The sequence below is a fragment of the Geotrypetes seraphini genome, chromosome 2, assembly GCF_902459505.1.
Source record: "Geotrypetes seraphini chromosome 2, aGeoSer1.1, whole genome shotgun sequence".
Lineage (NCBI taxonomy): Eukaryota > Metazoa > Chordata > Amphibia > Gymnophiona > Dermophiidae > Geotrypetes > Geotrypetes seraphini.
In genome coordinates this window covers 270,185,981-270,210,531 of record NC_047085.1, presented here as the reverse complement: position 1 = coordinate 270,210,531, position 24,551 = coordinate 270,185,981, and the positions used below count along the sequence as shown (strand labels likewise).

At 43.0% G+C, this 24,551-nt stretch overlaps 1 protein-coding gene across 7 annotated transcripts in view; it reads right to left on the bottom strand.

The window, feature by feature from the left end:
• The window catches only part of INVS (inversin), a 519,828-nt gene that overhangs the window by 146,087 nt on the left and 349,190 nt on the right, over nucleotides 1–24,551 (bottom strand). For all 7 annotated transcript variants that reach the window (XM_033929645.1, XM_033929646.1, XM_033929648.1 and 4 more), the window contains exon 10: nucleotides 8,952–9,107. In XM_033929645.1, coding sequence (XP_033785536.1) covers nucleotides 8,952–9,107 — 156 coding nt within the window. The remainder of the gene's footprint in view (nucleotides 1–8,951; nucleotides 9,108–24,551) is intronic.

The following is a 24,551-nucleotide window of genomic DNA, read 5'->3' as shown; positions in this document are numbered from 1 at the left end:
CAAAAGGCTCTACATTTGTAAAATATGTGGGGAATGGAACACATCCAGATCTAGACAAACTACCTTCAACTGAAAAAGAATAATTGACAACCTAGTAAGAAAAGCACTCCTTATAAAAGTTGATAAGATGTGGAAGACTGTGGTGGACATTTCTAGCATTGGAAGTTCACTGTATGCAAGCATAAAAATAAACTGGGGGAAGGCTGAGAGTCTCTCAAAAGAGCATGGTTGGAAACAAGGTATCTTTAAAAGATATCATAAAAGGAAAGACAGAGCATCCTGATAGTGAGATTGCAATACATGTCGCAATAGACCAGGATTCCTTAAATTTAGAGCAGGCTGATTTTAAAAATTGCAAATTATCTATGCCAACTGCTGAGCAAATTGTAAATAGATATGACAAACACTGTTTGAAATGCCTGTATGCAAATGCCAGAAGCCTAAGAAACAAGATGGGAGAGTTAGAATATATTGCACTAAATGAAAAGATAGGTATAAAAGACATCTCTGAAACCTGGTGGAAGGAAGAAAACCAATAGGACGCTGTCATACCGGGGTACAAACTACAGTGGTGCCTCGCATAACGGCCGCCTCGCACAGCGGACGCTGCGCACAACGAACTTTATGTCGTGATCCGTATAACGTACTTCGTTTCACACAACGAAGTCGCCCGAGCTGCATCCTTCCGGGGTTCCTGCGAGGTTGGATCGCAGCGGGGTTGGTCGAGGGTAGTCTCCTTCTCCTTACCTGCCCTGTCGCAGCACACAGCCGAACGGAAATCTTCCCGATGTCAGCGCTGACGTCGGAGGGAGGGCTTAAGCAAAGCCCTCCCTTCCTCCGACGTCAGCGCTGACATCAGGAAGACTTCCGGTCGGCTGTGTGCGGCTGCGGCAGGGCAGGTAGGAAGAAGGCAATGGCGAACGAAAGAGGGGGGAGGGGGCGGTCCGCCCCGAAGAATGTGCACAGCTGGTCAGGTCCCCCGATCGACCGACAACAGGCCCGGCCGACAAACCTCCCTGCCCTGTAGCCGCGAATCTAAATTACCTCTTACAGCAGCTTCAATAATCCAGCTGCTGTAAGAAGGTAATTTAGATTCGCGGGCTACAGGACAGGGAGATTTGTCCGACCGGGCCTGTTCTGTTGTCGGTCGGGTGCAAAAGCGCCACAAAGGTGGAGGCAGGGAGGGAGGAAAGGTGGAGTGGAGAAGAAAAGACGCTTAAGGGGGGAGAAGGCCGCTGAAAGCACATGTTGGAGCAGGGGATGAGAGGGAGGGAGAGAAGGGGAAATATTGGACAAGGGCAGAAGGGATGCTAAATCATAGGGTGACAGGCAGAGAGAACAACAGGAAAAAGAGTGGAAGCAATCTTGAACCCTGAGGGTGAGGGCAGAGAGAAGTGGTGAGATGATTGATCATGGGGAGAGGGACAAAAGGGAATAGAGATGGGATAGGAAGATAGTGGAAGTAAAAGGACAGGGAGATGTATGTTTTTAGATGTATCTAAATAAAAATAATAACAAAAAATTTATCTTTTTTATGTCATCTTAGCATATTTTATGCTGCAGAACGAATTATTTTTTTTTACATGTATTCCTATGGGAAAACGCGTTTCACATAACGAACGTTTCACATAACAAACTTGCTCCTGGAACCAATTAAGTTCGTTGTGTGAGGCACCACTGTATATTGTAGTGATAGGGTGGATTGAATCGGTGGAGGCATAGCGTTATATGTTAAGAAGGGCCTTGAATCAAATAGACTAAAAATTCTACAGGAGCAGAAACACACCTTGGAATCCTTATGGGTAGAAATTCTGTGTGAAAGGTGGAAAAGGATAGTGATAGGCGTGTACTATCATCCGCCTGACCAGGATGAATGGCCAAATGCTGAAATGTTATCAGAAATTACAGAGGCTAACAAACTGGGTAACACAGTAATAATAGGTGATTTCAACTACTCCGATATTGTCTGGATAAATGTATCATCAAGCCTGCTAGGGAGATAAAATTCCTTGATGAAATCAAGGACTGCTTTATTGAACAGATGGTTCAGGAACTGACAAGAAGTGAAGCAATTCTACATCTAATTCTTAGTGGAGCACATGAATTGGTGAGGGAGGTAACGGTGCTGGGGCCGCTTGATAGCAGGAGGTTCAGAAAAAAACAAAAACCTTATTGGTATACAGGCTAAGAGTATTAAAAATCTATATCCAAAAAAAGAAAACCTACTCTTAGAACATCATAGTATCCTGGCCAGAAAAGCAAAACACAATCAATTCGCCACATTAATGGATTGTAGTGAGTTCTCCAAAGTGTAGGAGTCACTGCCCAGGAAAAAGATCTAGGTGTCATTGTTGAGGATACGTTGAAATCCTCAGCTCAATGTGGGGTGGTGACTAAGAAAGCAAATAGAATGTTAGGAATTATCAGGAAAGGAATGGAAAACAAAAATGAAAATGTTATAATGCCTTTGTATTGCTCTATGGTATGGCCGCACCTTGAATACTGTGTGCAGTTCTGGTCACCATAACTCAAAAAAGATATAGCGGAATTAGAAAAGGTGCAGAGAAGGGAAACAAAGTGATAAAAGGGATGGGACAACTTCCCTATGAGGAAAGGTTAAAGCGGTTAAGGCTCTTCAGCTTGGAGAAGAGACGGCTCAGGGGTGATAAGATAGAGGTCTATAAAATAATGAGTAATGGAAAGGGTTGGTGTGAATCACTTGTTCACTCTTTCCAAAAATACTAGGACTAGGGGACATGTGATAAAGCTACAAAGTAGTAGATTTAAAACAAACTAGAGAAAATATTTATTCAGACAATGTGTAATTAAACTCTGGAATTCATTGCCAGAGAATGTGGTTAGTGAAATCAGTTAGCCTAGTGGGGTTTTAAAAAAGTTTGGATAATTTCCTAAAAGAGAAGTCCACAGGCCATTATTGAGATGATTTGAGGAAATCTGCTTATTCCTAGGAAAAGCAGCATAAAATCTGTTTTACTACTTGGGATCTAGCTAGGAAACAGGATACCGGACTTGATGAACCTTCGGTCTGTCCCAGTATGGCAATTCTTACATTCTTACTGAAATGTCTCGGTTTCTTCGCTGTTGTGAACCGCCTAGAACTACTGGTGGGGCGGTATATAAGAAAATAAATTATTATTATTATTATTAAAATGGAGCTTGAAGTGGTAGAAGCCCCAGAACCTTGCAGCATGGACAGTATTCTCCACAGAAATTTTTTCCATACGGGTGGCATGAAAAAGTAGCTGGGTGGGGCAGGATGGGGAAATTTGGTGGTGGGGAAAATTAAGGGCTCCTTTTACTAAGCTGCAATAGCGTTTTTAGCGTGTGTAGAATTGCCGCCGAACACGGCTAGAACTAACGCCAGCTCAATGCTGGCATTAGCGTCTAGATGTGTGGCAATTCTGCGTGAGCTAAGCGCACGGTAAAACTGGTACCGCAGCTTAGTGAAAGGAGCCCTAAATGTGTACTATTTGTATTAGTTAATTATTATTAGTTATTTTTCAATGCCTTTCTTAAGGTTTCACACTTGTTCTATATTTTTTTATTAAATTTAAGAAGTATCCAGTTCTAGAAGTGAATAATTAGATATTTGCCCTCTTTCAAATGGTATAGAGCAGCGTCTCAAACTTTTTTAACTCCGGCACACTAAACAGAGCAAATGTTTTTTGTGGCATGTAAATGCAGCAAATAGTTTTCATGGCTGGAAAAAATTTCTGGGGAGAACACTGTTGCCGTTAGTTTTCAAGGTCCAATCACGTCAAAGACTGATGCTTATCTGGGCAGTTGTATAATAAAAAGAATGGATAAGATAACACGAGAAGTGAAATTGTCATGAATCAGAGGGATACATACCCTGTAGGTCCTAAAAGCAGGTTTGTGGATTAGATATAAACTATGAAGGCAATGGCGTACCTAGCATATGTGACACCCGAGGCCCATCATTTTTTTACACCCCCCCATCTGTATGAAAAACATAATTTTTAGTAACAATCCACATATCACACAAGAGTATACCTAGGAAAAGGCAGCATCTTAGATACTGCAGGGGGCAGTATATCAATACACCTATTGTAAAACTAAACAAGCCAGACTAGTACAGATCAATCCTACACGGTCAATCCTAACTGAAAACCATGTCTTTCGAACACACCTTCGCCTAGTATGGAATATGTAATCACAAACTAACCCCTCTCCCTTTTACAAAATTGTAATGTGGTTTTTAGCCATGGTGGTAACAGCTCAGACTCTCATAGAATTCTGAGCAATTACCACCATGTCCGGTGCTAAAAAAACGCTCTACAGTTTTGTAAAAGGGGGGATAAAATAGAAAAACGTAGATAAAGGTTAAATTGATCCACCAAGAAGCTGGACTCTGCATACAATGCAACACCACAGAAACAGCGATGCATCTCCCCTAAAGCAAAAAAATAAATAAATAGAATTTTTTTCTACATTGTCTTCTCTAGTTTCTGCTTTCCTCATAGTCTTGTCACTCTCTTCCTTTCATCCACTGTCTACCCTCTCTTTGCCCCTTCTATATGGCATCTTCTCTCTTTGTTATTCCACTTCCATCTCTCCCTTCACCCCTATTATTCTGGCATCCATCTTCTTCCCTTCCCTCCTCCAATGGTTTGGCATCTCTCCTCTTCTTCCCTTCCCTCTCCCACACCCCCCTGGTCTGGCATTTCACTCTCTCCACTCTCTTCCCCCCACTTCCATCAGCATCTGCCCCCTTTCTTTCCCTCCAACCCAATTCCATCCAGTATCCTTCCCCCTTATGTCTCTCTCTCCTTTCCCTGCACACCAATTCCATCAGCATCTGCCCCCTTTCTCTCCCTCCACCACTCTTCCATACCACCCTGACCCCCTTTTTCTCCCTCCACCACCCTTCTATGCTCCTCTCTCCTTCCAAATCAGCAAGGTCCCATGATGACTGTTTCTGTTGCCTCTGCCTCTGGAAGATGTAAGTGACGTTGGAGGGGGTGGGCCAGCAGACGCAGGGAGTTGCAGTAAAGTTCCGCAATGACTGCAGCTGCCGGTCCACCCCTTCCAACGTCATTTACATCTTCTGGAAGCAGAGGCGGCAAATGCAGTCATCGGGGGACCTTCCTGCACTTCAGTGCGGCTGCCAACTCTGCTTCAGAATAAGTTCGGCAGCTCGGAAGGTCCTGGATCCAGCCGGCCGTGTACCCCCCTAGGGCTGGCACCCGGGGCGGTCTGCCACTGTATGAGGGGACAAAAAATAATAGAAAGAATGGATAACTTGACCGATTTAGACATGTCGTACAATTATAACCACAAAAATATGTCATAAAATGTAATTCTAAACTCAAAAGACTCCAGACGAAAAGCAGACTATAGAAAGGAAACCAGAAAAGACCAAACCCATAGTACTTAGATCCAAATGCTAAAATCGAACATGTCCATTATGAAGAGACGTGTGGCTCACCGCTAATTATAACGAGTGAGTCAAAATATGAGACGGTAACGGATAGCCAGACCTTGTGGTCGGAAGTGACAAATACTGGAGCCAAAACCAGAGCACCGTGATGAAACTTGAATGGAAATATGGATACCTATTTATACTTTTGAGTAAAATTGCGATGCAAACATGTCATAGAAAATAATAAATAATGTGTAAACTAAAAACCAAGAACAATATATTGTAACACCGAACTCAGAATTAATGAAAAAACATGCTAAAAGAACTTAACCCCCCCTAAAATAGGGCATATACATACTTAAAATGATGACTGGTTACAAACAGTATGCCTAGACTATATAGACCTAAACAGGGCAAAAGTAAACGTATGAGAAATGAACAGCTGATAATACAGTGTATCTTGAAAACAAAAGCCGATAGTAGCTCAAAGACAAGCCGACCAGGTAGATGAAAAGTGAAACCTGGGAAAGATCTAAATTATTGTTCAAATGAGCTTCTATTAAAACCAAAGAATAAAACCAGAGCACTCGGGAAAGTAAAAAAGGAGAGTAAAATGGACTTACCGAAAAGGTCTCTGCACTGATGAGATAAACTCGTAAGCAGAATAAATGTGAACACGCGACAGTGGGGCTATGATATTTGATCCGTTGAAAGAGGCGCCAAAAAAGTGTCGGCAGTGGATTGGATGCACACTGATAGGGAAAGGGCATCGGGTTGTTAAAAAAAGGCTGCTTTAATAAATAAATGAAAATACTGGTGAAAAACTAAATAAAAAACCAAAACCATGATAAAATGCCAAACCTGACTGCAAGTGGTAGTGAAAGTAGCATAAGGCACCCGTAGTACTGTTAGTGCCAGAGCTGCTTAGAATAAAGAACCGTGCTGTACATGAGGAGATAAGATGTAAAGTGCTGGCCCCTCACTGCACCACTTGATAAAACTAAGGAGCGATGTTCTAGAGCAGGGGTGCCCACACTTTTTGGGCTTGCAAGCTACTTTTAAAATGACCAAGTCAAAATGATCTACCAACAATAAAATAAAAATAAATAAAAAAAAACCAACACAAAGCACACTGTACGCATAGAAAATGTTAATTATCATTCCTATTCCGGGGGGTTTTCAAAGAGGTCAAAGCAGATGACTCTATGCACTATCACCTCAGTAACAACCATACAAAAATAGACAAATATATCCCCTCCCTTTTTACTAAACCACGATAGCAGTTTTTAGCGCAGGGAGCTGCACTGAATGCCCAACGCTGCTATCGACGCTCATAGGCTCCCTGTGCTAAAAACCTCTATTGCGATTTAGTAAAAGGGGACCATAGTGTAAAATATAGACTGAAGATATAAATTCTGACACATTTTGAACACTAAATTTAAAATAAAATCATTTTTCCTACCTTGTTGTCTGGTGATTTCATGAGTCTCTGGTTGCACTTTCTTCTTCTGACTGTGCATCCAATCTTTCTTCCCTTCTTTCAGCCTGTATGCTTCCTTTCCTCCAGACCTCATTCTCTTCCCAAACTTTTTCTTCCTCTCTCCCTACCCTTTCTTTCTTTCTCTCTTCATGCCCCCTTTCTTTTTTTCTGTTTCTCTTCTTTCCTTCTGTCTCCCTGCCTGCCCTTTTTCTTTCTTTCTCTCTGCCCTCCCCCAAGCCACTGCCACTGCCGCTGCCATCGGGGACAGGCCCCAAAGCCACCGCCGCCCCCCAAGCTTTCCCTGCTTCGGGCCAACCAGCATTCCTCTCCCTGATGTCAATTCTGCCATCGGGGAGAGGAAGGCTGATCGGCCCATGATCGCGATCGACCTATTGGGGAAATACTGCCGGGTCCTGCCTTCACGGAAACAGAAAGTAGGCAGGACCCGGCAGCAAGAAGAGCAAATTGTAAGCTTCACTGACCTGTCTCCCGCTTTAGCCCGTAGCGAACACATGCTTCGGGGCTCTAACATGTGCATGCCGGCTTCCCTTCTCTTCTCTCCCACCCCCCACCCCCGGACATAACTTCCAGTTTCGGAGGGAAGAGAAGGGAAGCCGGCATGCACACGCTAGAGCCCCGGAGCATACGTTCGCTATGGGCTAAGGCATGAAATCTCCAAGCCGTTTAATTTTTTTTTTGGTGTTGAGCAGCACCGGCGGCAGCAGCAGAATTCACAGCGGATGATAGCCGGGCCGTCATCTAAATTACCTGGGCGGACCGCCCGGCTAAAAGGCCCTAAGGAGAACACTGATGGAGTTTGCAGAGTGTGGGGGAGTGGTTGACCTAGAAGGCATGGAGGTCAACTAAATGCTGCCATTGCTGGAACAGAGCTTGCTGAAAAGAGAAATAAGTTTTGATGGTTTTTTTTTTCTCTGCTGAAATTATTTATTAGAGCTGATTAAGACCCCGCTATTGTTTTGGTTTTGAACTGTGGTTTTTATTTTCTTCTGTTTTGAAATCTCTGGCTTGAGGAAGAGTTTTTTCCTTTCATGTTTTCCCCCCAAGCACTGGGGCACAGCAGCTGTTACAAGCCATTTATGTTTTGTTTTCCATTGCTCATGATTTACCTGGTTTTCATACATTGGGACAAAGCCAGAAGCAGCAGAAATAATGAATATATTGAATTTTGTATGATATGTTTTGTGCACCATTATTGAAAGTTTATGAAACTATGATAAGTGCTGAACTGTGTAAACCAATAAAGCACCTTAAACACCTGTGTGTTTGCTGCCTTTTCTCCACTCTACCTACTCCAAGCCTCGCCTTACCGCTCAGCCGAGGCCCGTGTGCTCCAGGTTAGGCCACAGCTAGGGCCACGCCCAGTCACAACACGCATTTCAACACTACTGGCACCTCTTGACTTGTCGCTAAATTTGGATCGTTAAAGACCAGCACTTCACTTTGGGCATCATCTGGGCATTGATTAAAGTGCTCAATTTAATATTGATGATCTCGTTGTAATCCATTTACATACGATTATCAAAGGCTGCTACAAACCACAGAAAAGACCGCGATTAGCTATTTTGGGCTGAGCAGGTTAAAACTGGTTTAGATTCGATCGTTAAAGGCACAGTGAGTTTTGAGCATATGGGTCTTAGTCCGAAGCACAGAACGCTGGAACCATCCCTTGTGGTGTCTAACAAAAGAGGGCTAGAAGACTTTATGAGAAACTTCACATCAACAATAGAGTTCATTTTGAGTAGCAACTTTGAGCTCCTTTTACTAAGCTGTGATAGCGGTTTTAGCGCGTGCTTAGCGCACGCAGAATTGCCATGCGTGCTAGATGCTAACGCCAGCCTTGAGCTGGCATTAGTTCTAGCCGTGTAGCGCGAGTTTAGCGTGCGCTAAAAACGCAATCGCAGCTTAGTAAAAGGAGCCCTTTATGCTCTTGAGTACAAATTACATAGGCCTACTATATTTACAGCAACCACTAATGGAGAGTTTAATGAAAATATATATTTTCTGTATTATATAATCTATAACTTTGGTGTTCCAATAGTATCTCACCTTTAATGAGTGTCTGTATAACTTCTCTTTGTCCCATTTCACAGGCTCTGAAAAGTGGGGTATGCTTCATCACATCAGCAGCATCTACCTGAGCTCCATGATGTAGCAGCAACTTTACGGTACTGGCATGGCCAGAAAGGGCAGCAGCATGCAGAGCTTAAATAAAAGGAAGCACAAGAAAAGTGAGCAGTTATAAATTAATATGTGTTGTAAGGTAAACATACTGAAATTTTCAACTGATATCCATCTAATGGTGCTACAAAACTTAAGAATAACTTTTTGGATCATTATAGATAGTAACACTTCATAGAGTAAAATTGCTTTCTTGTGATACTAAGCTTTATGCTATTCAATATTGCATATGCAACAGCATCTCACTTGCATAAATAATATACTGCATATTAATTTGGAGTCCCATCCTCTAAGAAGTTTATGTTTTTCTAGATAATTGATTGGTGTTATTACATCTATTACACAGGTCAAGATAAAACATTTGTTACTCTATAGACCAGTGATAGTCACTATGTTTAAAGCTTTACCTTTGATAATCTTCTTCCTGTTCCTCCCTGTAGGATTCCATATGCTAGGTGTTCAATTCCAACTTGCAATCCGGGAGTTGCAGAAATCCAACACTTTTCTGAGCACATGCTTCTCCCCCTTAGACCTTGAGCTAGAGCGATATCCAGTTGAGTCCCAAAGCCAAGGAACATAAGAACAAATCCAGGAGAATGGAGGTATGGGGACAATCCTCAGCAACACAAACAATTTCTGAACTGGTCTGCTCTGCAAAATATGAAACAAGTAATAAACAGGCACAAAGGCAATCCAGCAAAACATTGAGGAACAATGTAGAACTAACCTGCTGTGTGCAACAAGCACCCATATGAGACAGCCTTCAGTAAAGCATATTCACAAAAGTGGAAAACTGCTCACAAGAGCTGTCAACTGGCTGGAGAGACTTCAAGCCTGCAAGACTGAAAGAAGGCAGGCTAAAAGGCAAAAAGAAGCAGGCTATTCTAAACAATTGAGAATACACAGAGAGGGCAAGTTGTAAGGAATCCTAGAGGGACTAACAGAAAGAAGATTATTGAAGGTAAAAATCTAATATTCCATTCTGTTACGGCCCTTCTGGATTCCATATGCTAGGTGATGTACCAAAGCAATGGTAGCAGGTAGGGAGGGACAGAAGAGCCTGCCCTCAACAAAGAGATTCCAAAAACGGCATCCGAATGAGCCATCACATCAACTTGGTAAAACTGGGAAAGGTGTAAAGAAAGGACCAAGTAGCCACCCTGCCAATTTCATCTGGATGAAATACATGAGACTCCGCCTATGACGCAGCAACTCTTCTAGTCGAATGGGCTATAAGAGAAACCAGTGGCTGCTTGCCGTGGGCTATGTAAGACTCGGAAAATGGACAGTCAAACCTATCAAGGAATTGAACGCTGGACAAATACGGTGAGATGCAGCAGTCAGGATAAATAGGTGATCATACAGTCGGAAATCATTAGTCCTCTCCAAATAGAGGAGCAAGACTCTCCTGACATACAAATTGCACAAGGTCTGATCCTGTTGCTTCGAACCTGAGGAAGGAAATGCAGGCAAATGAACCTCTTGGGTGACTTGGAAGGCGGAAACCACCTTCGGTAGAAAGGAAGGTACAGTACGGAGAACAACTCCTGTATCCAGCATTCGGAGAAAGGGTTCTCTGCAGGAAAAAGCCCAAAGTATCGAAATACACTGTGCTGAGACAATGACAACCAGAAGGACAATGACAACCAGAAGCCCTGAAGAACAACGTTAAGATTCCACAAAGTGAAAGGATGACACAAGGGAGGCCACAAAGTGCCCCTCTCATAAATCTGGTCACAGCTGGATGAGCAGTAAGCAAACTAGAGCCTCTGTGTACTCAGAAGCACGAAATGCCTATACCCTGAACTTCAAGGGAGGCCACTAATATAACCCTCTCTACACCTGCTGGAAGAAAAACCTGGACCAATGAAATGAGAGCCCTCTCAGGGCCCACCTGGTCCTTTGAACACCACTGTGAGAAGCCATAGTAGAGGGCATCTCAAATCACAAAAGTGTTGAAGATTACATCTGAAGAAGTGTGCTATATCAAGGCTGAGCGCTCAAGAACCATGTCAAAAAAGGAAAGCACTGTGGATGTTCCATGGGAACAGGTCCCAGACTGAGAACGTAACGACAAAGAGGGAGTTGGAGCCTCCTGTCCCGCTGAAGATGGATTAAATCCACATACCATAATAATAATAATTTATTTTTATATACCGCCTAACCAGCAGTTCATAGCGGTTTACACAATAGGTACTCAGCATACAATATAATAATAGCATCATAAATAATAAAATTCTAAGTAACTAATACAAGCATTAAAACTAATGAATAAAAAACCCCAATATAAACTAAAATAAGTATAGATAAAAAGATTAAAAGTACATTATAACTACATGATAATATGAAAATCAGTAATCTAATATAATAAAACGATAAGCTGCGCATGCGCACTTCCTATGCGTGCGTCCGTTTTCCGTGAGCTGTAGCACACATAGGAAGTGCACATGCGCGGCTTACGGTCTGGCCTCACGCGAGGCAAGACAAGTGGCATGCGCGCTCTTCCCTGCTCTCCACCGCTGCCGGCCGCTAGCACCCCCTACCCTCTCCAAGCTGGGACCGCAGCCATCCAACGATCGCCTCCACAGCGCGCGAGAGGAGAAGGGAGAGGGCTGACGGTTGTCCCGCTGGCAGCATGGCCCCGATCCCCTTGCGCCGCAGCAGCATTGACGACTCCCACCTCCCGCACCAACTGCTGCCGCTCCTGTTTGAAGCGGCCTGATGAGGTTTGCGGCCGGCTGTAGCGAACCTCGCAGGCCGCTCTCCACATGAAGCACGTTCCCTCTGACACGATCAGGTCTTCTTCAGTCACAGACAAAGCTTTCTGCACTGCAGGTCAGTTATTGTTGGCTAGGTCATTTGTTCAGAGGTGGATAATAATATCAGGGTTCAAATTCTTTGCTTCTTCCCTAATTACAGTATTTGTTTGGCATTTCTGGTAGCTGAGGATTCTGGAAGGCATTTCACTATTTTGAGTTCCCTGTCCTGTGTTCCAAGGTTAATCCCTCTGATGATGGAATCCCCTAGCAGCAATACTTTCCTGGTTTGAGCTTTTTTTATATGTGCTTTGGGGGTGCTTTACTTCACAAGTTATCTTCACTGATTCTAGTTCCTCCTCAGTTCTTTTATCTTGAGCATCATAATGCTCTAAAGGAGCAAAGATGTTCAAAGAATCTAAAATACGCTCTCATACTATAATCAGAAATACAAACTACATGATTCAGCTTAGTCAATTCAGCAAGTTATATTCCATATAGAAGCAGTTGAAACATTCTTATGGATTGCTAGGCACGGTTCTTTCTGAGCTCCATATCAGTTCATCAAATCTTCCTAGAAGGTGTAGATAAGCCCTCCAGGAAAGCTTTATTTGTCTTTAACATCAAAGAAAATACCTTTGATAAGGAAAATAACAATATCCCATTAGGAAATAACACCCATAATATAACATAAACTTGTACTACAATAATAGTCCACAATTAAAGAGAGAGAATCAAGTACAATCAAGGGTAGCTGAATTACAAGGAAAAAGGGGAACATATCAATATACTCATTAGTACAGAGCAAATCAGATGTATTATACTAAACGGTCTGGGCGGTGGTATCAGTAGGCATCTGTGAGGCTACGGAAGCAGCTTTACCCTCCAAGAAAAATTGTAATTGATCAGGTTCATAAAAAGACATATCTATTAGTTTGATAATTAATACTACATTTACATGGAAAGCGCAGCTGAAAGGTAGCTCCTAAAGACAGTACTGATTGACGTAGCATTAGAAATTTTTTCCGACGCAATTGAGTCCATTTAGAAACATCAGGAAAAACAGCTATTTTTGAACCATAAAATTCAACATTCTCGGCTCTAAAGAATAGATAAAGAACTGTAAATAGATAAAGGTCTTGTAAAAAAACAAAGGTTACAAGAAGTGTAGCCCTTATAGAAATTTCCGATTGTGAAGATTCCAAAATATCTGTAATATTTAATTCTGCAGGATGATTTTCCAAATCCTGTTTTGTTTCCTTAGGGATATTTAAATAGTATAATTTCTGCAATGGTGGTATAGATGCCTCCGAATAGTTTAGAACTGAAGTTAGAAACTAATGAAAAAGTTCCTTAGGTGATTGTAACTGGAAACAGGAAAATTAGTTAATCTTAAATTTAAGTTCCTATTTGCATTCTCCAGGATTTCAATCTTCCTGGTCAACAATGCTATGTCCTTAACCTGAAGATTAGAAGAATTCTGTAAATCAGAGACCTGTTTTTCAACCTTGTCTAGTCTTTGGTCGTGATGTTGAATTTTTACTTCTAAATTTTTCAGTAGTAGTGAGGGGGTCTGTGAAGTTGAAATAAAGTGGTAGCATAAATTATGAAGGCTTTTGATAGCCTCCTAGAGTGCCTCCATATCTATCACCGGTGGTTTTTTCAACGGGCTCAGGAGGGAAAAAGGAACCTTTGAAAAAACTCCAACCATTGAATCTATATTGAAAGTTCCACCTCCCGAGGCACCTTGAATTCCATGTCACCCAATCGCTGGCGAATGCTGTTGAAGATCCAGTGAGACTGAAACTGCCTCCGGGATCAAAGGTGAGCTAGACAGCGCCAGTGGGGTTGGAACAGTCCCCACTGCTTCCTGCTGCGCCATCAACGTCCCTGACATCATCCCAGGGCGTGGGGGAACTCCCGGACCAACTGGGCTCAGCGAAACTTTGCTGTCTGAGATCGAGGTCAACACCCCTCGATCAGCAAGAGCGCCCTGTGCAACCGAAACAGCATAAGATGTAATTGCTGTCTGGTGCATTAGCGATATAATAATAATAATAATAATTTTATTTCTTATATACCGCTATACCATGAAGTTCGAAGCAGTTTACAATAAAGATACATTTTGACAGTACATAGGATACAAACAGTTTACAATAAAGATACGTTTAGTCAGTACATGGAATGCAAGTGGTTTACAGTAAAGATACATTTTGACAGTACATGGGATACAAGTGGATTACAATACAAGTGGTTTACTATAAAGATGCTTTTTGTCAGTGCATTGGATACAGGTGGATTACAATAAAGATACACAGTGTTTTCCCTAGGGCCTTTCAGCTGGGCGGTCCGCCCGGGTATTTTAGATGACCACCCAGCTAAATTCTGCTGCCTCCGCTGCTGCTCAACATAACAAAAAAAAAAAGCCGGCTTGAAGATTTCACCTTAGCCGTAGCGAACTTATGCTTCGGCTTTCTTTCTCTTCCCTCCGAAACCGGAAGTTATATCCGTGGGGGGGGGGGGGGCAAGAGAAGGGAAGCCGGCATGCACATGTTAGATCCCCGAAGCATAAATTCGCTACGGGCTAAGGCAGGAGACAGGTCAGTGAAGCTTTCCATTTGCTCTTCTTGCTGCCAGGTCCTGCCTACTTTCAGTTTCCGCGAAGGCAGGACCCGGCAGCATTTTCCCCAGTCGATTGTGATCTTGGGTCGATCAGCCTTCTTCTCCAACGGCAGAATTGACATCGGGGAGATGAATGCTGGTCGGCCCGAAGTAGGGAGAGCTTGGGGGGGGGGCAGCGGCAGCCAGCGGTTTTGAGGCCTGTTCCCCGATGGCAGGGACATTGGCAGTGGCTTGGGGGAGGGCAAGGAGAAAGAAAGTAAGAGGGCAGGAAGAGAAACAGAAAAAAAGAAAGGGGGCATGAAGAGAGAAAGAAAGAAAGGGCAGGAAGAGAGGAAGAAAAAGATGGGGGGAGGGGAATGAGATCAGGAGGAGAGGAAGCATACAGACTGAAAGAAGGGAAGAAAAATTGGATGCACAGTCAGAAGAAGAAAGTGCAACCAGAGACTCATGAAATCACCAGACAATAAGGTAGGAAAAATGATTTTATTTTAAATTTACTGATCAAAATGTGTCTAAATTTATATCTGCTGTCTATATTTTACACTATGGTCCCCTTTTACTAAACCACAATAGCGGTTTTTAGCGCAGGGAGCCTATGAGCGTCAAGAGCAGCGCTGGGCATTCAGCGCAGCTCCCTGCGCTAAAAACTGCTATCGTGGTTTAGTAAAAATGGAGGGGATATATTTGTCTATTTTTGTATGGTTGTTAATGAGGTGACAGTGCATAGAGTCATCTGCTTTGACCTCTTTGAGAAAACCCCGGAATAGGAATGATTATTAACATTTTCTCTGCGTACAGTGTGCTTTGTGGTTTTTAAAAAAAATTTTATTGTTGGTAGATCATTTTGACTTGGTCATTTTAAAAGTAGCTCGCAAGCCCAAAAAGTAGCCAATGGTAGACTTCAGAGGGTGGTGGTTAACGGTACCCTCTCTAAAACGTCAGAAGTGACAAGTGGAGTACTGCAGGGCTCAGTCTTGGGCCCGCTCCTTTTCAACTTATTCATAGGGGACCTGACTCAGGGGCTTCAAGGTAAAATAACACTATTCGCCGACGCCGCCAAACTATGTAACATAGTGAGCGGCTCTGATTTACACGATAGTAAGATGCAGGACCTGTTTTTGTTGGAACGTTGGTCATCTACCTGTCAGCTGGGCTTCAAAGCCAAGAAATGCAAGGTATCCATATTCAAGTTTCATCACGGTGCTCTGGTTTTGGCTCCAGTATTTGTCACTTCCGTTCACCAGGACTGGCTATCCGTTACGTCTCATATTTTAAAGACTCACTCGTTATAATTAGCGGTGATCCACACGTCTCTTCGTAATGGACATGTCCAATTTTAGCATTTGGATCTTAGTACTATGGGTTTGGTCTTTTCTGGTTTCCTTTCTATAGTCTGCTTTTCGTCTGGAGTCTTTTGAGTTTAGAATTACATTTTATGACATACTAGTATTTTAGCCCGTTACATTAACGGGTGCTAGAATATGTCTGTCTGTCTGTTTTTATTTCCGTGTCTCTCTCTCTGTTCTGCTGTCTTTCTTTCTGTCTGTCTCTGTCCCTGGCCCCCTTTGTCTGTCTGTCTTTCTGTGTCTCTCGCTGTCCCTGTGTCTTTCTTCTTTTATTTCTGTCTCCCTTCCTCCCGCTGGCGGTAGAATATATGTCTGTGTTTCTTTGTTTCTCTCCATACTCTCATTCATCTTGTCATCTCCCTTTTGACCTCATACAAATGGCTCACCACTTTCAGAATACCCCTCCCTCTCTCCACTGGTCAGTCTATATCTCCCTGTCCCTTTCTCTTCATCCCCTAGCATCTTCTTATCCCAGCTCTCTGCCCTCCCATGGATTCTTTTTTCCTCCATTTTCTGTTGTTCTTCTTCCTTCCCCCCTTGATGCTGAACAATAAGATGGAGGGGAAAAAAGAGATGCTGCATCTCTCTCCCCTTTCCACCCCCAGACCTAACATTTCTCCCTCCCTTCCATCCCTAGGTCCAACTTCCCTCCCCCAGGTCCACCATCTCTCCCCAATAGTCCTCCCTTCAAGTATCTCTTTCCCCAGATCCAGCTTCTCTCCCTTCAGACCATTACCTACCATCTCTGTTCCTGGCCCCATAAGCTGTCCCCCATGCCCCCTGGCCCCATAAGCAGTCTGGCACTTCTTTTACTACTCTCCCCCTTTGCACTTTATAAAAATTAAAAAAAAGTTAATCCAGGGAATTTCCTAGGCCCAACATGTTCTCCCTCTTCTCTCCATTCCATTCCGATATTGCCTTCACCTTCTGTGTCGCTGAAAAATCCGCTGGCCTTAGCTGTGATTCAGGAACGTTGTCCGTGGCTCCCCTTCCTGCTTTCAATCAGCCGCGGTTCTCCCCCCTCCCCCCCCCGGCGGAATGTTTCTGAATCGCAGCCGAGGGTGGTGGATTTTTCAGCAAAACAGAAGGCGAGGGCGACATCAGACTGGTCCCTTTCTCCTTATCTCCTTCCCTACTTCCCTGTGCAGCAACTGCAGCATTCTCTCTCCCTCCATTAACCGCGAGAGGAGCCTGCACACAGACCTAACAGGCCGAGCCTCCAGCAGTCTAACTTCCCGGCGGCTCCTCTGACGATCGACGCCTTCTCCGACGTAGGAGCGGCTCGTGAGAGGAGCCGCTGCAGCGTCTGTGAAGTTGAAAAAAACTTCGGCCCGTTTCCATGCTCGGCTGCGGCGGGCTACAGGTGCCGCGGTCTTCAGCCGCCGACATCCGTTTTGATTTTTTTTTTTTTAGTTGAAAGACGCGGCGGTGGCTCCTCTCATGATCCCCACCTGCGTCGGAAGTCCGACGCAGGCGGGGATCGTGAAAGTAGCCACCACCGCGTCTTTCAAAGAACCATAAGCCGCGCATGCACACTTCCTATGTGTCGCTACAGCTCACAGAAAAGCGGCGCACACTTAGGAACTGCGCATGTGCGGCTTACCATTTTATTATATTAGATTTTTGTGGTTATAATTGTATGACATGTCTAAATCGGTCAAGTTATCCATTCTTTCTATTATTTTTTGTCCCCTCATACAGTGGCAGACCGCCTCGGGTGCCAGCCCTAGGGGGGTACACAGCCGGCTGGATCCAGAACCTTCCAAGCTGCTCTAAATGGCACCTGAAGCAGAATCGGCAGCTGCACTGAAGTGCAGAAAGGTCCCGCGATGACTGCATTTGCTGCCTCTGCCTCAGGAAGACATAAGTGATGTCGGAAGGGGTGGACCGGCAGTTGCAGTCATTGCGGAACCTTGCTGCAACTCCCTGTGTCTGCCGGCCCACCCCCTCCAACGTCACTTACATCTTCCAGAGCCAGAGGCAACAGAAGCAGTCATCATGGGACCTTGCTGGTTTGGAGGGAGAGAGGAGTATAGAAGGGAGGTGGAGGGAGAAAAAGGAGGTCAGGGTGGTATGGAAGGGTGGTGCAGGAGAGAAAGGGGGCAGAGAGACATAAGGGGGAAGGATACCGGATGGAATTGGGTTGGAGGGAAAGAAAGGGGGCAGATGCTGATGGAAGTGGGGGGAAGGGAGAGATGAGAGTGAAATGCCAGACCATGGGGGTGTGGGAGAGGGAAGGGAAGAAGAGGAGAGAGATGCCAGACCATTGAAGGAGGGAAGAGAAGAAGATGGATGCCAGAATAATAGGGGTGAAGGGAGAGATGGAAGGGGAATAAAAGGAGAGAAGATGCCATATAGAAGGGGCAGAGAGAGGGTAGACAGTGGATGAAAGGAAAAGAGTGTCAAGACTATGAGGAAAGCAGAAACCAGAGAAGACAATGTAGAAAAAAATTCTATTTATTTATTTTTTTGCTTTAGGGGAGATGCATCGCTGTTTCTGTGGTGTTGCGTTGTATGCAGAGTCCAGCTTCTTGGTGGTTCAATATATCCTTTGTCTACGTTTTTCTATTTTATCCCCCCTTTTACAAAACTGTAGAGCATTTTTTTTAGCACCAGCCATGGTGGTAATTGTTCAGAATTCTATGAGAGTCTGAACTGTTACCACCATGGCTAAAAACCACATTACAGTTTTGTAAAAGGGAGAGGGGTTAGTTTGTGATTACATATTCCATACTAGGCGAAGGTTTGTTCGAAAGACATGGTTTTCAGTTGGGATTGACTGTGTAGGATTGATCTGTACTAGTCTGGCTTGTTTAGTTTTACAATGGGTGTATTGATGTACTGCTCACTGCAATATGTAAGATGCTGCCTTTTCCTAGGTACACTCTTGTGTGATGTGTGGATTGTTACTAAAAATCATGTTTTTCATACAGAGGGGGGTGTCAAAAAATGATGGGCCTTGGGTGTCAAATATGCTAGGTACACCACTGCCTTCATAGTTTAGATCTAATCCACAAGCCTGCTGATTCATGACAATTTCACTTCTCATGTTACCTTATCCATTCTTTTTATTATACAACTGCCCAGATAAGCATCATTCTTTGACATGATTGGACCTTGAAAACTAACGGCAACAGTGTTCTCCCCGGAAATGTTTTCCAGCCATGAAAAACATTTGCTGAATTTAGTGTGCCACAAAAAAACATTTGCTCTGTTTGGTGTGCCGGAGTTAAAAAAGTTTGAGAGACACTGCTCTATACCATTTGAAAGAGGGCAAATATCTAATTATTCACTTCTAGAATTGGATACTTCTTAAATTTAATATATATATTATGGAACAAGTGTCAAACCTTGAGAAAGGCAGTCATATTAAGCATTGGAAAATAACTAATAATAATTAACTAATATAAATAGTACACATTTAGGGCTCCTTTTACTAAGCTGCGATAGTGGTTTTACTGCGCACTTAGCTCGCGCAGAATTTCCGCATATGCTAGACGCTAACATTGAGCTGGCGTTAGTTCTAGCCGTGTAGCGTGGCAATTCTGCACGTGCTAAAAACGCTATTGCAGCTTAGTAAAAGGAGCCCTTAATTTTCCCCACCACCAAATTTCCCTGTCCCGCCCCACCCGGCTACTTTTCAGGCCACCTGGCTGGAAAACATTTCTGGCGAGAACACTGATACATTTTGTCAGTATATGGGGTGCAGGTGGATTACAATAAAGATACATTGGCAGAGGAGGCAGGAAGACCACCCCTCTGTTTCCCTCTACGCTTAGGCATAATGAAGAGGAATGCTGAAGAAGGTAGAAGTTTAAATTTACCAGTGTAGGGAGAGCCTCTCGCTATGCGACTGGCTTCGTCGCCATCTCGAAACTTTCAAGCTCCAGGAAAGCTTAGCGTCTCCCAACTTCTCGTAGTCATATGTTTGACCATTATGCAGGATCCAACTGCAAGAATTTGATTTTTGTCTCATAGAGAGCACTGCTTTCTAGTGAAAAGGTCCTCCTTTGCATTTGCACTGTTAGAGAATAATCTTGAAAGCATAGCAACTTTCTATTCTCGTAAGAAAGATGTGTCCGGAGTGAATAGTTTGCAAAATAGTTTGCTTATGGGTGAAATTGAAGATCCGTAAGATAACCACTCAAGGCCTTGCCAAATTATCCTTCCATGAAACTCAAAGTTACATCAAGGAGGGACTTGGCAGAAGAAGGGTCTTGGTACAGGTCTCTAAAGATTCTTCTCCATTGTGTGACTGAGGCTCCTGAAGGTAAAATAGGCTTAAGGGTAGCTGGGGAGGAAGGCTTAGAGATGCCGACCTGCATGGAGGGGGTTGCCACTCCCCTTGCTGTGGTTGCTGGACTTGTGGTGGTGGGGGGAGGAATTCTACCGCTATGACCCTTGAGGTAGGTGCTGGCTGGTTCCAGAGCTGAAGGGAAGAGAGAGAACCTGGGTTGGGGGCTGGGGGGGGAAGGAAGGGAAATAGGTGCTGGCTGGCTGTTTCGAAAATGAAAGAAAATATTTAAACTGTATGGACTCCTATGATAATACAATTGCAACACCACAAAAAGGTGGAGAAAAAGAGAACTCAGAATAAATACACCCATATATTTCAGCATAACAAAGTCATGCAAAAGTGGGGCTAAGTACAGTCATCGGTCTCTCAAAGAAACTCCACACACAACTGGTGGTAAAATAACCCATCTTAACAGTAGCACACATTGATGAATTCCCCTCACTTAATTCATCTAAGACAAAGCTTTTATAGGAATGATTTATTGAAAGTGCTCACATATGTTACCTCTGTGAGCAATTACAAACAGAAAAAACTTCTAGAGTTCTGGGAATTATTTTGGACACTCAGTTGTCAATGGAACCTGAAATAAATCATTTAAGTAAAAAGATATTTTTTAAATTATGTCAGTTGAAAGCAATTAGAACTGCTTTTTTCCTGGAACATTTTCATATATTGCTACAGACTACTATTCTAAGGCCCACTTTTATCCAACCACAGTAGAGCATTTTAGCGCAGGCTGGTGAGGTAAATGCTCTGAAGCTCATATGAATTGAATGAGTATCGGAGCATTTACCTCATCATCTGTGCTATAACGCTATACTGTTGTGGGTTTAATATTTAAAATCTAACATAGTTATTGTTCTTCATCACATATTCAATTAATATCTTTTCCAGTTTTTCTTAAACGTTCTCATTTTCATTTTACAATGCTGCTTGGGTTTCCAACTATTAAGAAGGTTCGCTATAGAAGAATTTGAGTTCTTTTACAGTAAAATTAGGAAATCTATTCCTGATCAAATTCACACTCTTCTAGAACAGTGGTTCTTAAACCTGTCCTGGGGGACCCCTAGCTAGTCAGGTTTTCAAGATATCCCTAATGAATATGCATAACTCAAATTCTTAAAACCAGCTATTAAATATTTAATACAAACAAGTATTATCTGAATCAATTCAATTTTAATCTTATCTCTCACAGTTCATTCATTACAGTACTTTTACAACTTACCAATACTTAATTTATTAATAAATATCAGAATAATTTAGTCAGTGAACCTAATCCCCATCACTCACACTCACACTCACTTCCCAACTTTCACATACATACTACAGTCATTGTGATTACTTTTATCCAAAACTGTATCTTGGTTAGTTCATGAGTTCATTAGTCCATGATCATCTAGTCAGAGAGGCTTCAAACTGAGAGTTGCACAACAGTCTAGCACATGAAAATCACAGATTTGCTCTGCTAGCAATTTGGGTGGGTAGTTTATGGCAATATATTCGTGGAAGCTGGAAAAAATAGAACCCATGCTGCTGGGCAGATTTGGGTTCCTGTTTCTAGATTATAACCCCATAGTAAACTCCAAGTCCTGATTTTCTGTTTTTTGCTTCTTAGGAAAATGAAGGCAGTAAACTATCCAGTAAGGAACACATGGGGTGCATGTAACAATGCAGTAAAAAAAAAAAAGCATTGCTGTGTTAAAATGGCCAGGTTCTTCTCTTCCATCATTCATTCTGACGCAGGCATCTTTGTTCACTGAGTGGGAAACAAGTTTTCTTGTAAGTGAAATTGTCTGTGATGGAGTCACAGTGACCAAAGAGATTCTTCAGCCAGCTACTCACAATAGAAATCTTTGTTCCTCTGACAGTCTGATCACTACCCATCATGCCCAGTCAGCGACAGCAGAGCTATAAAGCTGCCTCTGCAATATGTGTGCTTGTCTAGGACACCAAGGAAAAGGAATTCTACTGTTCTCATTTGCCTACACAATAAAAAAAACCTGTTGATACTCTGTCAAACCTTTCGTTTTAAGCGTGATTTATACAAAGTCCTTAAACCAACACAAAGTTTTCCTTTTTAAGGGAGGGACAGTAGAAATTCAGTGTGCTATCCAGTTTAAACCATTAAGCAAATGCATACATTATTGCCAACTTTGTAAAAAGAATGTGAGAGCCTTTGTATGTTGTTATACTTTTTAAAGGACTAACAAAAAAGAATGGCGAATGTAAGGCTTAAGTTTTCAAGACCCATACACATTTCATTTCAAGGTCACTGCCAAAATCAGGTCCAGAGCTAAAACAATTCCAAATTCTTACCAACTGACAACCACTTAAAACCCTTCAAGTAATGAACTTGGGGACTCAGGCTAATTAATTACAATTGCCATTTGATACCTAAGCAACTCAGAGAATTTAGGGTGTGAACTGGTAAGAAAATTCTTAGAGTGCTTCTCTTGAGGTGAGACAAGGCACTGTGAAGACGTCTCTACTGCTGATGTTCATGTTGCACTTGTTCTGGGGGTAAATAGATTATAAGCCAAACAAAACTACTTTTTACAGTTTTGGCTAAAACCAAAACTGTCTGAAACCTTTTGGCCAAAACCAAAACAGAAAACTCAAGTTTGGTTGTGTGAACTAGTGAGGGCTGCAGGGAATTATGCATCCCAATGCTATCCAAGCCAGAATATAATAATTTAAATACTGAAAGACTATTTTACCTCCAAGCAAAATAGTTTCTATTAGAGAATGACATGGTGACAAAATTCATCACTGTTCCCGTCCCCATGGATAACCGTGGGAAACCATCTTCATGTCATTCTTTAAAGAGAGAGGGAAGAATCAGAGTATGAATGGCCAGAACCACTGACCCACATGCTTTGCTTTGAAGAATGCTGGTGTAGAAGGACTGAGGTTGAAATAGACACTAGAAAATGACATGGGATTATTTCCCGCGGTTATCCGCGGGGACGGGAACAGTGATGAATTTTGTCACCATGTCATTCTCTAGTTTCTATAAACATGGCCTGTAGCTAATGAAAACTGAAACTAAAAGCCATAATGCTTTTAAAGTGGTTGTCTTTGCAGCGCACTTGGAGAGACAGTTGAGATCATAACTCCATGGAGAGGCTAATTTCTAAGGAACTTATCATTAAAATGTATAAACTTAATTTCCTGCTAAAAAGTTGTATCAAAAGCATTTATTTAGAGCTCCCTACCATATAAACTATTGTGCAAAATTATAACTGCATTGCTTGCAATCACAGTATATAAAAAGGTATATAAAGAGTAGCCCCTCTAGATTACCTTACATTCCTTAGTGGTACACAATAGGGTTACCATATAGCTCCAGAAAAGAGAGGATGAATTGAGATATCCGGATTTTACTTTCATTGAAAGCAATGGAAATAAGACAGATGGACAGAGACATCTGGGTTTTACTTCCATTGAAAGCAATGGAGTAAAATCCGGATGTCTCAATCTGTCCTCCTTTTTCTGGAGCCATATGGTAACCCTATACATGGAGTGTGGTCAGCATAGGAGTCATAGACAGCGGAATGCTTTTTTGTTTGGGGAGGGACACAGGTTCCTCCCCAGACCCTGCCCAAACTCTGCCCTGACTCTACCCCTATATTAGTACTAATTGTAATGCCATTTTTTCCATTCATTTTCATATATACACACAATATAATCTTATTAACAATACCTAGTGGTTAACCACAAAATTAAACTATACAAAGCACACTGTATGCTTCTCAACATTCATTCCTACCAGAACACCTGGCCTTGGAAACACATACAGAACACAGATAACCCTATGCAAATACTGGACCACAAACTAAAAATACATAAACGAAACCCTAAGATGACACCAGAGAAATAGAAAGAAATTAATTTCTTCCTGAACAAGAAAATATAGACAGCGTATATAAGTTCTCAAAACTGACACATTCAAGAGCAAGCATGGTTCCATTTTAAGGACATGGTCACCGAGGCGCAAAATCTATATACCGTATTTTCTCCCATATAACGCGCGCGTTATACGTGGTTTTTACGTACCGCGCACACCCTTGCGCGTTATACGCGTGAGCGCGTTGTACAAAAATTTTTTTACATAGTTCCCCCCCACGTCTGATTCACACCCCCCCGCAGGACCGCTCGCACCCCCACCCCGAAGGACCGCTCGCACGCACTCCCACCCGCACCCACACCCCCACCCTGAAGGACCGCTCGCACCCCCACAGCCTCCCGACACCCCCCCATCATGTAGAAGCTCCTACCGGTGTCCTGCTACTTCCTCTTGGCGGTCCCGACACGATCGGGGCAAGAGGGAGCTCAAGCCCTCTTGCCCCAGCCAACCGCGGCACCCCCGACACGATCGGGGCAAGAGGGAGCTCAAGCCCTCTTGCCCCCCTGACTCCCCGACACGATCGGGGCAAAAGGGAGCCCA